The sequence below is a fragment of the Schistocerca nitens genome, chromosome 4 (assembly GCF_023898315.1).
Source record: "Schistocerca nitens isolate TAMUIC-IGC-003100 chromosome 4, iqSchNite1.1, whole genome shotgun sequence".
NCBI classification, from domain to species: Eukaryota; Metazoa; Arthropoda; class Insecta; order Orthoptera; family Acrididae; genus Schistocerca; species Schistocerca nitens.
The window spans coordinates 389,216,592-389,235,035 of record NC_064617.1 but is presented as its reverse complement, the minus strand read 5'-3'; the positions used below and the strand labels follow the sequence as shown (position 1 = coordinate 389,235,035).

The window sequence follows — 18,444 nt, the reverse complement described above, 5'->3', positions numbered from 1 at the left end:
GAGGCGCACATGCTGCCTGGCTGCGGAGCTGCAATTACTCCAGAGAGAAAGGAAACTCATCTCGAAGTAACCTTTGCACTATCTGTCTTTGGCCATCCAGTTTTGTGCGATGAAGAAAGTCTAGAGTTGCTTCCCCCCAATCCCATTTTCTCCTGCTTCCTTCCTTCTGTGCAAAGTGGACTGCAGTGGCCACTTTGCTCTCTAAAATTGTCTCCTCTCACGAAATTATGGTGAGTTGCCACCCTTTTATGGTGGCAGTGTATGAATGTCTTCCGGAATGGAAATAGCGTTTGTGCCTTATTTTTCTCCACTCCTTCTTATGTTCTAGAAATGTACTGTGGTTATACGTTTGACATTATTGGAGATTTGTATTCTACCACTGACTTCTCTCATGTACTCATTTAAATGTGCATGAATCTGCCTAATATCAGGTCATAGCCCACACTAATCAAAACTACAATATGTTTGAGACAGATTCATCCGATTTCACAAGACTATATCTTCCACATGTCTAATAATAATGATGATGATGGTGGTGGTGGTGAGGACGGTTTGGTGTGGGTGGACAACAGGAACCTCTTTAGCGCTCGAACTAAAGTATTATGAGACGAGTGCATAAAAAGAGTGCAAAATTGTGGAAAACCGGAAATACAAGGAAAAACTTAAATAATGCACTAAAAGCATGAGCGTCCACACACACAGACACACAGACACACACACACACACACACACACACACACACACACACACGCACACACACACACACACACACACACCGACGAATCTCGCGTACGTTGCCAGACTGAGAACTGGCAGGAAAAAGAAAAATTCAGGGTAGAGAATTGAAATAACACAGCGGGTAGCTATGGCCTGATGATCGCTGGAGTAAAACGGACGTGCCACCCACTCTGCAACACAATTGCATCTCCAGCATAAAAGCTTAGGCTCGAGTCCAGAGACACACAATTTTGAAATCTTCACCACATACGTCTCGTCGTCAGTGAAATTAAAGGGGAGATCCCCACCTAAATTCGCTCTGCCATCTCTTCACAATATACACGGTCCAGTCACATTAATGCAAACACCGCTTATGTTCGTGGTCAAAGTGCAATAACCACTCAAAGACGGTAGGTAGCAGCGCTAACAGTGGAGAGTATATTAAGTGTGTCTTAGGGACTCGAAAGACAGTGCAGTCGTTGTCATGCGGACACGGAGTGGCTTATTTGACGTCCAGAAAGGCTTGATCATTAGCGTTCGGGCCAAGGATGGAAGCATTTCCAAACATTTCTAAGCTGTTCGCGTGGCGCAGCAGTTAAAGTATACCGTGTATGACAAAACGGCGCTATCCAAATCAAGCGGTGAGGGAACTGTGATGCACCACATAGTTGAGAGGAGGTGTATACGGGCGCAGAGACGCAAAACTGTTGGGCAACCGAACGCCCATATGAACCAACGGGTTACCATCATTGTCTCCTCAACGACCGCTGAGCGAACGTTTCTACGTACGGGTCTCCGCAGCAGGCACCTGCTCCATGTGCCCATGTTGACTGCTGTTCATCAGCTACGAAGGCTGGAATTCGAAAGCCAGTACCACAACTGGAAGTGCACTCAGTGGTCACAGGTGGCTTTTTCAGATTAATCAGCGTTTAAGCGTTTGTACGGCGTGAAATGTCCGAGAACTATACCCTGCAACAATAGTCGGAAGAGTCCAATCCGGAGGAGGGACCATTCTAGTCTGAAGACTGTTTTCGTGGCATTCCCTGAGAGACCTTCTCATTCTGGAAATGCACAATGGATCAACACAAGCTTGTTTTTCCTCGATACGATGGCATGTACCAGCAGGACAATGCAACATATGGTTCAAATAGCTCTGAGCACTATGGGACTTAACTTCAGAGGTCATCAGTCCCCTAGAACTTAGAACTACTTAAACCTAACTAACCTAAGGACATCACACACATCCATGCCCGAGGCAGGATTCGAACCTGCGACCGTAGCGGTCGCGCGGTTCCAGACTGTAGCGCCTAGAACCGCTCGGCCACTCTGGCCGGCAATGCAACATATCACAGCGCGAAATTATACACTACTGGCCATTAAAATTGCTACACCAGTAAGATGACGTGCTACAGACGCGAAATTTAACCGACAGGAAGAAGATGCGGTGATATGCAAATGATTAGCTTTTAAGAGCATTCACAAGAGGTTGGCGACGGCAGCGACACTTACAACGTGCTGACATTAGGAAAGTTTCCAACCGATTTCTCATACACAAACAGCAGTTGACCGGCGTTGCCTGGCGAAATGTTGTTCTGATGCTTCGTGTAAGGAGGAGAAATGCGTACCATCACGTTTCCGACTTTGATACAGGTCGGATTGTAGCCTATCGCGATTGCGGTTTATCGTATCGCGACATTGCTGCTCGCGTTGGTCGAGATCCAATGACTGTTAGTTGAATATGGAATCGGTGGGTTCAGGAGGGTAATAGGGAACGCCTTGCTGGAACCCAACGGCCTCGTGTCACTAGCAGTCGAGATGACAGGCATTTTATCCGCATGGCTGTAACGGATCGTGCAGCCACGTATCGATCCCTTAGTCAACAGATGGGGACGTTTGCAAGACAACAACCATCTGCACGAACAGTTCGACGATGTTTGCAGCAGCATGGACAGTGGACGTGACATTTCAGATGTGTTACGACCCGTGGCTCTACCCTTGATTCGATCCCTGCGAAACCCTACATTTCAGCAGGATAATGCACGACCACGTGTTGCAGGTCCTGTACGGGCCTTTCTGGATACAGAAAATGTTCGACTGCTGCCCTGGCCAGCAAATTCTCCAGATCTCTCACCAATTGAAAACGTCTGGTCAATGGTGGCCGAGCAACTGGCTCGTCACAATACGCCAGTCACTAGTCTTGATGAACTGTGGTATCGTGTTGAAGTTTCATGGGCAGCTGTACCTGTACACGACATCCAAGCTCTGTTTGATTCAATGCCCAGGCGTATGAAGGCCGTTATTACGGCCAGAGGTGGTTGTTCTGGGTACTGATTTCTCAGGATCTATGCACCCAAACTGCGTGAAAATGTAATCACATGTCAGTTCTAGTACAATATATTTGTCCAATGAATACCCGTTTATCATCTGCATTTCTTCTTGGTGTAGCAATTTTAATGACAAGTAGTGTATATGTGCGTGGTTCGAATAGCACTGGGGTGAGTTTACCACACTACACTGCCATCAAACTCCCTGGGAGAAATGCAATCGAGAGTCTGTGGGACGTCGTTGATCGAGCTGTTCGTGCCATGGAGCCTGAGCCGAGAAACCTAGCGGAGCTGGCAACTGTACTGGAGTCGTCGTAACTCCAGACCCGTGGCGGTATCTTCCAGAACCTCACTGACTCTGTTCCTGCACGACTCGCACCGGTCTACGCTGTTTTTTACAGATGTCCACATTAATGTGACTGGACAGTGTAAAATGCAGTCGGTGATTTGCACGCCCAAGAATCCTGACGCCAGAGTGATCTGCATGAGGAATGATGAATAAAGATAGAAACGTAGGGGTAATTTTAACTTACGAATAGAAACCAATAGTTTACCTGGGTGCTGGTTGTGAGATGTCGGTTGATGTAGTCGTCGGTAGGTTTCCCCCGCATGCAATTAGCTAGTTCTTCCGCTCTCTCGTTCATTACCCGTTGTGCGTCGAGCCTAGACTGCGAGAACACAGGAATAAAAGGCGTTATCCGTTCTCCGTTTCAACAGGTGCAGTTCAGTTGCAACTGTGCGGCGTGATTTTCCTGTAGTGCACATCGCCGCACCTCCTACAATATAAAGGGCGTTCTGATCTTGCATTGCACCATTGGCTTCCAAGATCGCCCTATCTGCTCTTCCAACAACTTCTGGTGAACTATGACGCAGCACAGCAACAGCAGTGACTCTAGATGTGCTCTCAACACTATGGGGAGAGTTTTATTATTATGTTATGGAAGTTTGTCTTCCGTGCGGTGGATGGTACCTCGAATATTTGTAAAAGCTAAATGAAAAATTTTATACTTAACGTTATTCTGAAAATAATCCAAAATTCTGTGCGCCTGTATTAAAAGATATACCCTTGTAAAATTAAATTGTTGTCTTGAAAATGGGAGTTTTGTATTCCTTTGCGTAAGTTAAAATCAACACCATTTTTCTGCCTTAATTCATGTAAAAGACGTAGTCTTGTGAAACTGAATGACTTTGATAGGCCTTGTTCTTTGCAACGGGGAAAATGTGAGCAATGGAAGCGTTTCAGGACAAGCAGTGCATCTGCTCCCCCCCCCCCTCCCTCACCATAGGTACCCACAAATTACCCATATGGCAAAATCTAAAATTTCGAAAACTGTTATTTCTTCAGTTAAACAAAATAAAATCCACAAATTCCCATACGTCACTTTCGATGGAGTGTTTATATTTCAGTCTCACACCGCAATACGTTTTTATCTAGAGCTAATCAACTTTAATATAATCTGCAATCATTGTGCGTCAGTTGCTATTTCAATTTTGCTTGCCATGTTGTTGTTTTTGCTTTGTTGTTGTGGGCTTCAGTCCTACTACCGAACTGCTGCAGCTCTCCACGCGCGGCTGTCCACTGTCCTGTGTAAGCCTCTTCATCTCTCTATGATATCTGCAGCCTACACCTGCTTACAGTAGCCAAGTCTTGGTCTCCCTTTACAATATCCACCCCTCCCCCCCACCCCCCGTCCTCACTTTTCCACTGTCAACCTTAGTGCCTCAGGACATGTCCTATCAACCGATACCGTCGTTTCGTCAAGTTTTACCATAAATTCCTTGTCCCCTCAGTTAGATTTAGTACTTCATAATTAGTTTTTAGTTATATGGGCTACTCATCTAATCTTCAGCATTCTTCTTAGGCACCAAATTTCATAGACACAATTTTCTTCTTGTCTAAACTGATTATCGTCAACGTTTAACTTCAATACAAGCCTTTAATCTAGACAAATGCAATCTTAAAAGAATTATTAATATTTAAATTTATATTCCACGTTAAGAAATTCCAAATTTCCAGAAACGCTCTTCTTGCTATTGCCAGTGTACATTTTATAAACATCAACTAGTATAATGTCTGAATTTAGCTGCTTATGAGGTCGTTTTCAAAGCTGTCCACATTCTCGGAAAATAACTATTTTAACCTCTACAGCGGTTAAATCTACCGACCAAACGACCGATGTCTTCAGCACACTTTTTTCTTAGTTCCAGATTGACCCTACATTTTCTGTCCCAGTTTCATGTATTTTCAGAATCAAGAACCACCCTCCTTTAACTTAAGCCAGTACAAAATAACTAACCCAACGTAGATTAGGCCAGCCATGAATCTTCATACTTTCTCTTACCGTATTGTGAGTCTTGGGGCTCAAGACTGCTGATGGACCGACCTGCAGCGTACCACAGTTACCGCATAAAGCGGGAATCTGAAACCAGCTCTTGGATAAAGGCCACTTATAGACTTCTCCATGCTACACGGCATCCCTATGTAGGCACCCGTGTCGCTCCTGCAAATTTTCTAATATAATCTTTATCCCTATCATTAGGACAAGTCTTCCTATCTCTTGAAGCCTAGCAAAGTAGTTCGTTGGATTTTCGTCCAACCGTTCACTTTACAACATTCCCTACCCATAAAATCTACTTCGTTTTCATTACAGTGATAATTACGTCTAGACTATTTCCTAAACCATTTATTTAAAATGAAGCATTTCAGAATGTAACTCGTTGAACGCATTGAACTGCGATTCGTGGCCCTTGGCTAAGTGAATAACCACAGCGGAAGGAAGCTAACTATGTGTCAATCAGTTCATTGCTGTAATCGGCTGTCCTAGTGTGTTTGAAAACATCCACCCCAATCTCCTACGGACTCTTTTCATTTAGGCACCTAACAAAAACCTGATCCTTTCAAATAACAATACTTGTGTATAACATGTAGAATGTACTGGAAAACCCACGCCTTTGTCAACCTTTAGGCAGCAATGTTTGAAGGGAGTGGTGTATAGAAATGTCAACTCTCCGTCTCCAGGCAAGCATGTGCCCTTCTGAATTATTTTGGATAAGTAAGGCCTCGGTATAAAAGCTATGAAACAAGTCGACACAAAGGTAAGTAAAACTTTTTAAAAATTAGTTACTCTCTCCTGTTTCACCGCTATAAGCACACTAGACATTTAAACAACAACCAACATGTCTGTAGCCTATGACAATATTTTCAATTGCCATCTGGCATGGACTTCACTCGTTAGTTGCATTTTATCTTAATTTTTTCTTCGAGATTTATTTTTAATACTTTTCAAGAGTCACATTAGATTAATAACTGGACACGTGTAGATGCATTTAGAGTGATTTATATATATATATGCTGCATCACTGCTATCAGTAAACATGTGAATAATCTGGTATTTATCCCAGCGAAAGATGTTCCACAGATTGAAGATATAGGAAGTTATATTTCCTTCTTTTTCTCCAGAATTAATACGAGGCTCCGGAGCGGACTATTGTTGTATCGAAATTGTTGTATCGAAATTCGTTACTGGCAGAATGAACTTTATTCTTTGCTTGTTTGGAAGACCTTCAGTTGCAAAAGCAAACATCACGGTTCGAGTCCCAGTAGTGTTTTAATCTGTCAAAAAAAATCTTTAGATCTGTTTTTCAAAGATAAATGTTTCGGGAATTTAGACATTGTGGTTCCATTTCGTACTCTAGTATATTTTATAGCAGTTAACAAAAATTTCAAAGATTTCTTGTCATGCAATCGAGCACGTATCGTAAATTGTTAAGGGCCTTGCCTAATGTTATTATGACATTAAGGTAAATGACCTTCCAACAACTAGTATGTGTGAACCGTAAGATAGCAGTTGGACTGTAGAATTCAAAACTGACGTTTGTCCCCCGGTGCATTTTGAAGTTTGGGCTAAATTTCCACCCGACTAGAGCCTCAGTTTATTTCTATTATTTCTCATATACATTAGAGAATTTCGTGACACAACTTTTCAAGATTAATAAAGACGACGTAAATGCTGTATTCACTGTCCCTTCGCAGCAACAGGGGCGTATTAACTCAACATATTGTGACCGTTCCTCCATGAACTGCAAACACTTTATTGATTTTGAGTTATTGTAGTCCATTAGAATAATCTTATTTAATATTCTCTTCGGTAGTTCCATTTTGTATGCTATTGTCGCAGTTTCATCTAGCGTTTTACAGAACAAGCGAGAGTAGTCATATGGTTGTAATTATGACGTCGAAGAGGAAATCTATGTACCTCGTCCAGTTGCTCATGAGAGGCGTCAACAACCGTATAGACAAGATGCCGTGGCGCGTAGGAATTAAACCAATATTCTAGAGCGGCCGCAAGATACACAAGATCTATTGGGGCCCACAAAGGATTCCGTAGATGCTGTTCACACTGTAAGCACCTATGAACCTCGGCGTGAATTCAGTGAAGATTATTTGAAAGAAACGTGAGACCGATTCGCATGAACGCTACGTGCGTCTGGGGCAACACAACAAGTCACTGTATCTATACACCACCTGCGGTGCGATGCGTTCTACAGAAGCCCCTTTACTTTCTCGGACAGCCAGGTTTGCAGTAGCGTAAATTAGAGAAGCTACTGAAATGTTTAACACGCCAACAGCATGAACAGGGAGGATGACTACAACTTACCGAGGGCTGGCTGCCAGCAACCTCTCTTCTACGGGCAGCGTATTTTCATCATTCAGCAAGTCTACGTGACCAGCGTTCAACGTTCACAAGAGAAGAGTCGCATGGTATTGTTTTAATTGATATTTTATCACCTTCGCCCAATATGGGCGGGTGATGGCCTGTCAGTGATACAACATTCCGCTCTTCAGCCAAGAGCTTTTAAAAAGATAAAGGTCGTTGAGTAGGAACTGTGAAGATGAGGGCAGATGTTGGGGTAGGCAGTGGGAGGACAGGAGGTGGCTAAGAGTCTGGTATATGGTCAGGCCGTGAAATCGAGAGAAGAAAGGATAGGGTGTGATGGGGAGGAAATAGGAGAGGAGATAGAAGAGGTAGAACGGGTAAATACCTGCTCGGAATTCATTGTCTGGAAGGTGGAATCAGTTGAAGTCGCTCTAGTATAAGATACGGCGTGTGTGTAGGAGTTGGGACGGTGGAATGTGTAAAGATGTGGTAGCACACCACGGTTGGTGATCGGATGGGAAACAATTCGAATCTACGAGGGTCACTCCAAAAGAAATGCACACTATTTTTTTTAAAATCCATCTTTTATTCTACATGTTTGAAAGTTTTACAGTGTGTAGATACATCCTTTAGGAACAATATTTTCATTTCTCCACATAATTTCCATCACTCTCAAGTGCCTTACGCCATCTTGGAACCAGCGCCTGTATACCCGCATGGTAAAATTCTGGACCAACCAGTTGGAGCCACTGTTTGGCAGTGTGCACAAGGGAGTCATCATCTTCAAACCTTGTTCCACGAAGAGAGTCTTTCAGTTCCCCAAAGAGATGATAGTCACATGGAGCCAGGTCAGGACTGTAAGGCGGGTGTTTCAGTGTTGTTTTGTCAGTTTTGTGATCGCTTCCATGGTTTTTTCACTGACATGTGGCCGTGCATTGTCGTGCAACAGCAAAATATCCTGCTTTTGCCGATGTGGTCGAACACGACTCAGTTGAGCTTGAAGTTTCTTCAGTGTCGTCACATATGCATCAGAATTTATGATGGTTTCACTTGGCATTATGTCCACAAGCAAGAGTCCTTCGGAATCGAAAAACACCGTAGCCATAACTTTTCGAGCATATGGTGTGGTTTTGAATTTCTTGGGTGAATTTGCATGATGCCACTCCATTGATTGCCTCTTCGTCTCTGGTGAAAAATGATGGAGCCATGTTTCGTCACCTGACACAATTCTTCCAAAAAATTCATCCCCACCATTCTCTTACTGTTCCAAAAGTTCGCTGCATACCGTTTTTCTTGTTTCTTTGTGAGCCACTTTCAACATCCTGGGAACCCACCTGGCACAAACCTTTTTTAACGCCAACACTTTCAGTATTCTGCAAACACTTCCTTCCCTTTCCCAACGTAGCGTGACAATTCGTTCAATGTGATGCGTCTGTTAGCAGTCACCAATTCGTTAACTCTCTGCACATTGTCTGGAGTGTGTGCAGTACGAGGGCTGACGCTGCGAGGACAATGCTCAATATTGCCGTGCCCGCTTTCATCACGTAACCTACTTGCCCACCGACTAACTGTACTGCGATCGAAAGCAGCATCTCCATAACCCTTTTCCAACCTCGTGTGAATGTTTCCCACTGTGTCGTTTTCACAGCACAGGAATTCTATGACAGCACGTTGCTTCTGACGAACGTCAAGTGTAGCAGCCATCTTGAAGACATGCTGTGACGGCGCCACTCACGGGAACAGGTTGAAATAAGTTTGAAAACAAGTGGGAAGGATGTATCTACACACTGTAAAACTTTCACACATGCAAAATGAAAACTGTGTTTTTACAAAAATAGTGCGCATTTCTTTTGGAGTGACCTTCGTAGTTTGCGGAAAGTACAGATGTGGGTAAGGAGCGGTAGGACATTGTTCAGAAGATAGAGGCTCCATGTGAAGGAAAGTAAACGCATGCGGAAAGCGAGGCGCATTGCATGGCGTTCAAGGATTTTAACTGGCTTATAGAACATTGGTGGGGAAGATATCCATGGCACATTTGCATAGAAGAGAATGCGCCGGAGCAGGTAGTTTGGTATCGATGCCCCGCTGCAGGAAAACACTAGTCCAGGGTATAAGAGCCCTGCTTGCAGGGTAGAACAGGAAGAGCCCGACCAACAGCCACCGCTTTATAGGAATCTTCAGTTCGAAGTATCCAATGGGATCACAGAATGTGAGATTGGTAGTCATCTGGTAACCGAAATAGAACGGTACATAGGGCAGACAACCGCAGCAGTTAGTCGCCCTTAGAAGACTGCTCCAAAGACAGTCGAAACGTCTGTGGTACAGTGTACTGTTTTATAATGGCGCCGCCTACCACTAGAGAATGATCTGATTCTTAGAGGAACTATTGGTTGTAGATGTGAAATCGTCATTAGTGACTATTCAGTTGACACTGATTGCTCGGCATCCTATCGACACAATTTTCAGTTACACGTTACTCCCACTAATGTGAAGAAAGATAAAATGCTTTATTCTGCACCGTTAGTTTCAAACATGGTCCATTTTCAAGTACATCCAGACCAACAGATGTATACTAACTGGAAGACACCGAAATAATTAGAGGAAGGCAGTTTGTTTTGTATGCTGTCGAAACTGGAAGTGTGTGTCACGGACATGATACGCCAGTTGTCGTGGCAGTCATTAAAAAAAGTGTTTTTCATTGCTATAGACCTTTCCACGAAATTTCGATCATCGATTTTCTCCTCCGAATGTGAAAATAGTTTGTTGACGTCCACTTACTTAGGGAGAAATGATCATCGTAATAAAATAACAGAAATATGGATGTAGATATAGATACATCGTCCTTGTCAAAAAATCGCATGCTTTTCGCTTTTGTGCATAACAACGACATCCATATCTGTTGCTATGGATGCACATGAAAATGTACCGTGTAGGAAACCAGTAGTGTGGAATAAAGTATTTTAAAATACGGCCTGGTAGAATGACGCCTTTCCTCAAATATATCGAGGCTGTGACGACCACCGCGGGAAAAAAATATCTAATGTTCTTGTAATATCTACATGCTTATACAGTGTCGTCTATTGAACATGAGTGTGACACAATGGTTAGACGACTGCATTACTCACGTTAGCCACCGGAGGAGGTGGCGCAGTGGTGAGACAACGGATCCGTTATGGAGATGGTCTCTAATTCACACACGGACATAATTGCTCAAGTTTTCTGTGATTTCCCTAACTAAGGCGAATGCCATTATACGAGGACTGAATCTTAAATAGTGGCAACTATTTATTCACAACCGATACAAAAGAGTTACATGTTTGCACCTGTTACTGTCCTTCAAAGTAGTCACCAGCGTTGTGTAGAACCCGTTGCCAGTGAAGTGGAAGGCGTAGTATACCGTTAGCAGAGCCTGTTCTGTTGATGCTGCGAATGGAGTGGTCTAAAGTTATGGTGATTCTCGTGTACGACTGTGATGGTGCTATCCTAACGCATTACGATCCTCCACGGCAGACCGTCTAAGCACAGTATTACTGTTCGTTTTTGGATCATCACCCGCGACCAGCTTTCCGAAAGAAGCGGCGACACTTTCTGCGCAACCCACCCATCATTTTTCACGACAATGCGCGGGCGCATACAGCACAAGCTGTGGCTGCTCTGTTCTGTCGATGGGACTGAGAAGTACTGTACCTCCACCATACTCAGCGGACTTAAGTCCTTGTGACTTTGATTTGATTCCAAAGATGAAGGAACCACTTCATAGCATTCGCTTCAGAACTGTTCCAGAGATTCGACAGGCAGTGGACCGCTCAATTCGCACCATCAACAGAACAGGCTCTGCTGACGGTATACTACGCCTTCCACATCGCTGGCAACGGATTCTACACAACGTTGGTGACTACTTTGAAGGACAGTAACATGAGCAAACATGCAACTATTTTCTATCCGTTGTGAACAAATAGTTGCCACTATTTAAGTTCCAACTCTCGCAGTTAGCCCATTTCCTCGCTCATCCTTCCAGAATTCGAAGTTGTGCACCGTCTCTAACAACCAGGTCGTCGACAGAACATTAAACGCTACCCTTCCTTTTCACATATTAGCCATTAGGAAGCGAGAAAAAGAACCCTCGCGCTGCGGAGAGTGTGGACAGCAATTTTAGAGAAAATTTTCGAGGGCCACTTGACTTAATACCACGCAAAAATCAGCGATATACACTACTGGCTATTAAAATTGGTACACCACGAAGATGACGTGCTACAGACGCGAAATTTAACCGACAGGAAGAAGATGCTGTGATATGCAGATGATTAGCTTCTCAGAGCATTCACACAAGGTTGGCGCCGGTGGCGACACCTATAACGTCCTGACATGAGGAAATTTTCCAACCGATTTCTCATACACAGACAGCAGTTGACCGGCGTTGCCTGGTGACACGTTGTTGTGATGCCTCGTGTAAGGAGGAGAAATGCGTACCATCACGTTTCCGACTTTGATAAAGGTCGGATTGTAGCCTATCGCAATTGCGGTATATCGCATCGCTACATTGCTGCTCGTTGAGGTCGAGATCCAATGACTGTTAGCAGAATATGGAATCGGTGGATTCAGGAGGGTAATAAGGAACGCCGTGCTGGATCCCAACGGCCTCGTATCACTAGCAGTCGAAATGACAGGCATCTTATCCGCATGGCTGTAAGGGATCGTGCAGCCACGTCTCGATCCCTGAGTCAACAGATTGATACGTTTGCAAGACAACAACCATCTGCACGAAGAGTTCGACGACGTTTGCAGCAGCATGGACTATCACATCGGAGACCATGGCTGCGGTTACCCTTGACGCTGCATCACAGACAGGAGCGCTTGCGATGGTGTACTCAACGACGAACCTGGGTGCACGAATGGCAAAACGGCATTTTTACGGATGAATACAGGTTCTCTTTACAGCATCATGATGGTCGCATCCGTGTTTGGCGACATCGCGGTGAACGCACGTTGGAAGCGTGTATTCGTCATCGCCATAGTAGCGTATCACCCGGCGTGATGGTATGGGGTGCCATTGTTTACACGTTTCGGTCACCTCTTGTTCGCATTGACGGCACTTTGAACAGTGGACGTTACATTTCAGATGTGTTACGACCCCTGGCTCTACCCTTCATTCGATCCCTGCGAACCCCTACATTTCAGCAGGATAATGCACGACAGCGTGTTGCAGGTCGTGTACGGGCCTTTCTGGATACAGAAAATGTTCGACTGCTGCCCTGGCCAGCACATTCTCCAGATCTCTCACCAATTGAAAACGCCTGGTCAATGGTGGCCGAGCAACTGGCTCGTCACAATACGCCAGTCGGTACTCTTGATGAACTGTGGTATCGTGTTGAAGTTTCATGGGCAGCTGTACCTGTACACGCCATCCAAGCTCTTTTTGACTCAATTCCCCAGGCGTATCAAGCCCGTTATTACGTTCAGATGTGGTTGTTTTGGGTACTGATTTCTCAGGATCTATGCACCCAAATTGCGTGAAAATGTAATCACATGTCAGTTCTAGTGTAATATATTTGTCCAATGAATACCCGTGTATCATCTGCATTTCTTCTTAGTGTAGCAATTTTAATGGCCAGTAGCGTATTATAGAACAAGATGGTCACACTCTACACCTAAGTGAGTCAAACTGTGTACACAAAAGAACTTAAAAGTGTGACCATCGCATCGCTGTAGTACACGTCCTCCACGACCACTCTGCGCCTCGCAGGCTCAGCGTTCATGCGAGTCATGCAGTAGTTTCCATGATCCAATAGGGCACGTCTGGCAGAAGACGGTTCTCGCGTCGCCGCCACGCGCGGGGCTCGGTCTGCGCGGTGGCGTGACCGCCTGCCTCCGGAATAGCTGGCGGACATGATGCATACATTAGCGCCGCGATAGCGCCGAAATATATACGGCGCCCACCCGGAAGCACGCCGCTCAAAACCCACTACGTGACACCCGAAGGGGCCCGAGCTGTCGCAAATGCGCCGTATCCTGTTCCTGGCCCTGCGGCAAGAGTTCGCGCAAACCTCTCAGAGTGACTATAAACACGAAAATGTCTCTGTAACGCTTTAGTAAATATGCTGCTAAACGTGTGGCTATGGGGAGGAAAGAGGGAGGCTATATGTAGATCACCCGTACTCTTTAACAGGAGAACACTGACCTCTCGTTCCGAGTCATGAGTCATTTTGACACACATTAAGAAATCTTCATAGAAAGAGGCACTTTTCCCGTAATGTTTGTCTGTATTATCAAGCGCTGTAATAACTTGAGAAATAATGCTAGTACCGCAGACTTTCCTTAGAAAGAAAGAAAAGCACCCTCTCAATCCCGACTCTTATCAGACTCTAAATTTCTGCTTACCTATTCTTCAATACGTAATCCAACACCATTAATTGGAAAATACAGTGGATCATCTGAAAGGAAACATGTCTTCTTAAGAACATGATACACTGTTCGTTAAAGAAATCAATATCTATATTACAACACAGTTAGTCCTAATACATACACTACTGGCCATTAAAATTGCTACACCAAGAAGAAATGCAGATAATAAACGGGTATTCATTGGACAAATATATTATACTAGAACTGACATGTGATCACATTTTCACGCAATTTGGGTGCATAGATCCTGAGAAATCAGTACCCAGAACAACCACCTCTGGCCGTATTAACGGCCTTGATACGCCTGGACATTGAGTCAAACAGAACTTTAATGGCGCGTACAGGTACAGCTGCCCATGCAGCTTCAACACGATACCACAGTTCATCAAGTGTAGTTAAAAAAAAATGGTTCTGAGCACTATGGGACTTAACATCTGTGGTCATGAGTCCCCTAGAACGTAGAACTACTTAAACCTAACTAACCTAAGGACATCACACACATCCATGCCCGAAGCAGGATTTGAACCTGCGACCGTAGCAATCGCGCGGTTCCGGACTACGCGCCTAGAACCGCTAGACCACCGCGGCCGGCCATCAAGTGTAGTGACTGGCGTATTGTGACGAGCCAGTTGCTCGGCCACCATTGATCAGACGTTTTCAGTTGGTGAGAGATCTGGAGAATGTGCTGGCCAGGGCAGCAGTCGAACATTTTCTGTATCCAGAAAGGCCCGTACAGGAACTGCAACACGCGGTCGTGCATTATCCTGCTGAAATGTAGGGTTTCTCTGGGATCGAATGAAGGGTAGAGCCACGGGTCGTCACACGTCTGAAATGTAACATCCAGTGTTCCAAGTGCCGTAAATGCGAATAAGAGGTGACCGAGACGTGCAACCAATGGCACCACATACCATCACGCCGGGTGATACGCCAGTATGGCGATGACGAATACACGTTTCCAATGTGCGTTCACCGCGGTGTCGCCAAACACGGATGCGACCGTCATGATGCTGTAAACAGAACCTGGATTCATCCGAAAAAATGACGTTTTGCCATCCGTGCACCCAGGGTCTTCGTTGAGTACACCATCGCAGGCGCTCCTGTCTGTGATGCAGCGTCAAGGGTAACCGCAGCCATGGTCTCCGAGCTGATAGTCCATGCTGCTGCAAACGCGTCGTCGAACTCTTCGTGCAGATGGTTGTTGTCTTCCAAACGTCCCCATCTGTTGACTCAGGGATCGAGACATGGCTGCACGATCCCTTACAGCCATGCGGATAAGATGCCTGTCATCTCGACTGCTAGTGATACGAGGCCGTTGGGATCCAGCACGGCGTTCCGTATTACCCTCCTGAACCCACCGATTCCATATTCTGCTAACAGTCATTGGATCTCGACCAACGCGAGCAGCAATGTCGCGATACGATAAACCGTAATCGCGATAGGCTACAATCCGACCTTTATCAAAGTCGGAAACTTGATGGTACGCATTTCTCCTCCTTACACGAGGCATCACAACAACGTGTCACCAGGCAACGCCGGTCAACTGCTGTTTGTGTATGAGAAATCGGTTGGAAACTTTCCTCATGTCAGCACGTTGTAGGTGTCGCCAACGGCTCCAAACGTGTGTAAATGCTCTGAAAAGCTAATCATTTGCATATCACAGTATCTTCTTCCTGTCGGTGAAATTTCGCGTCTGTAACACGTCATCTTCGTGGTGTAGCAATTTTAATGGCCAGTAGTGTAGATATCTAAATAATACTGGAACATCACGGAAGGAAAATAGCAAGTACAATAATTACTGAAAGTAAATCTAATGTAGGTGATTTAAAGTCACTTTACTGTTTCCGACTCAAAGGATTCTTCTTTTAAAAAATACTGACTTAAAAATCTTCACTGCTAGGTGCTCCATGCTCCACAACTTTCAGGTATATATTAAAAGAAATGTTCTGTACACCAAGAGCTGCACTATAAAGGTTTTATTTGCAAAAACCAGTTCTTGGGTTCATAACCTATCATCAGTGGCATCTGATATAGAGGAACAAACAACGTCATGTGAATAGATTTCTTCAAAATGATGACTTTACATATACAACAGCAATATAAGTCTACTTATATTATGCACTTCATAGCAGTGACATGCTTGTCAGTTAAGACGAAAGGATCTGAAATAATTCCTACAACATAGTACGCAGTTCGTCATGTATGTTACTGCTGTCAAAATTTAGGTAGTGGAAGTCCTTGATGTTTGACATAACTAGTAGTGCATTTCTTCCTGTGTAGTGTAAGTTGCTGCGTACAGGAGGAATTTTCAAAAACGCGTTTTCCTTCTTATTTCTTCTGTAACACAAAAAAAACACGCTTCTTCAACACTACTCACAAAATTTGTTGAAAGTTGTCTTATTGGTGTTGTTGCAAAGTTCAGTCCTTCACCTAATACAAACAACATCGCGTTTAAACTGATGCAAATGGAAATGATCGTATGGCATCAGTGGCCAGGAGTTCCCAAGTGGGAAGTTCGGCCGCCAAGTGCCAGTCTTATTGAGTACGACGTCACATTGGGCGTCTTATGGGTCGACAATGGGGATGAAATGATGATGAGGACAGCACAACGACCAGGCCCTGAGAGGAGAAAATCTCCCACCCCCAGCCGGGAATCGAACCCGGGGCCCCATGCGTGGTGTTCCAACGCGCCAACCATTCAGCTATTGGGGCGGACATTTAAACTGATTTTACATGTGTAGAAGCGTAGAGAATTAATTATGGTCGAGAATAAATGTTTCCAGATCAATCTGTGGAGCAATTTGTCGCAACTCAGCACTGAGAGTTCGTTAATTCTTGTCGCGGCATCGAGTCGTACATCGTTTGAGCCTACGAAAGCTCCGAGGGCAGACGAGTAACGTTTCAGTACTACTCGATTTTTTCCAACCAGACTCCAACAAGGCTACTGCACTGTATTTCACATAGAAAAACACAGTATCTATTACAGTATCTGTCCACACACGCGAGTCAGCAGGCGCTCTCTGTGCAGTTTCCAGCGGCATTTTGGAGAGGTGCGACTGCAGTGAGATTACGTGCGTGTTGCAGTGTCCGACTACACGCTGCTGGAGGTGCTGAAGGAGGAGCCGATCCGCGTGACGATCCGCGGGATGCGGCGCACCTTCTACCCGCCGCTGCACCACCCGCCCAGCGACACCGCGCCGCCCGAGAAGCGCCTCCAGCTCGCCTGGGTGTATCCTTGCACGACCGCCTCACCAGCAGCAGGGCGCTGCGTCTGCCTGCTGGCTGCCTGCGACAGTTGTGGAAAAAAAAACCGCGTTTACTTATACAAAACACACCCTAAGAAAGAAAAATGACGACGCACCATGAAGGAATTATCCGAAAGGGACGGAAATCGTTAGATGTGATGTACTCGTACGTGTACAAACAAATAAATCATTAGAATTTCAGAAAACTTGGGTGATTTAGTCGAGAGAAATAGCATCACAAATTGAGCAAGTCAATAATGCGTTGAACATTTTAAAGAACATAATTCTTATACAGGGTGTTACAAAAAGGTACAGCCAAACTTTCAGGAAACATTCCTCACACACAAATAAAGAAAAGATGTTAAGTGGACATGTGTCCGGAAACGCTTAATTTCCATGTTAGATCTCATTTTAGTTTCGTCAGTATGTACTGTACTTCCTCGATTCACCGCCAGTTGGCCCAATTGAAGGAAGGTAATGTTGATTTCGGTGCTTGGGTTGACATGCGACTCATTGCTCTACAGTACTAGCATCAAGCACATCAGTACGTAGCATCAGCAGGTTAGTGTTCATCACGAACGTGGTTTTGCAGTCAGTGCAATGTTTACAAATGCGGAGTTGGCAGATGCCCATTTGATGTATGGATTAGCACGGGGCAATAGGCGTGGCGCGGTACGTTTGTATCGAGACAGATTTCCAGAACGAAGGTGTCCCGACAGGAAGACGTTCGAAGCAATTGATCGGCGTCTTAGGGAGCACGGAACAATCCAGCCTATGACTCGCGACTGGGGAAGACCTAGAACGACGAGGACACCTGCAATGGACGAGGCAATTCTTTGTGCAGTTGACGATAACCCTAATGTCAGCGTCAGAGAAGTTGCTGCTGTACAACGTAACGTTGACCACGTCACTGTATGGAGAGTGCTACGGGAGAACCAGTTGTTTCCGTACCATGTACAGCGTGTGCAGGCACTATCAGCAGCTGATTGGCCTCCACGGGTACACTTCTGCGAATGGTTCATCCAACAATGTGTCAATCCTCATTTCAGTGCAAATGTTCTCTTTACGATTGAGGCTTCATTCCAACGTGATCAAATTGTA

General features: G+C 45.0%; 1 protein-coding gene across 1 annotated transcript in view; it reads left to right on the top strand.

Moving 5' to 3' along the window:
* The window catches only part of LOC126251551 (echinoderm microtubule-associated protein-like CG42247), a 569,483-nt gene that overhangs the window by 363,859 nt on the left and 187,180 nt on the right, over positions 1 to 18,444 (top strand). Inside the window, 1 exon segment of the mRNA XM_049952063.1 lies at positions 17,161 to 17,327. Within this exon segment, the coding sequence (XP_049808020.1) occupies positions 17,161 to 17,327 (167 nt within the window).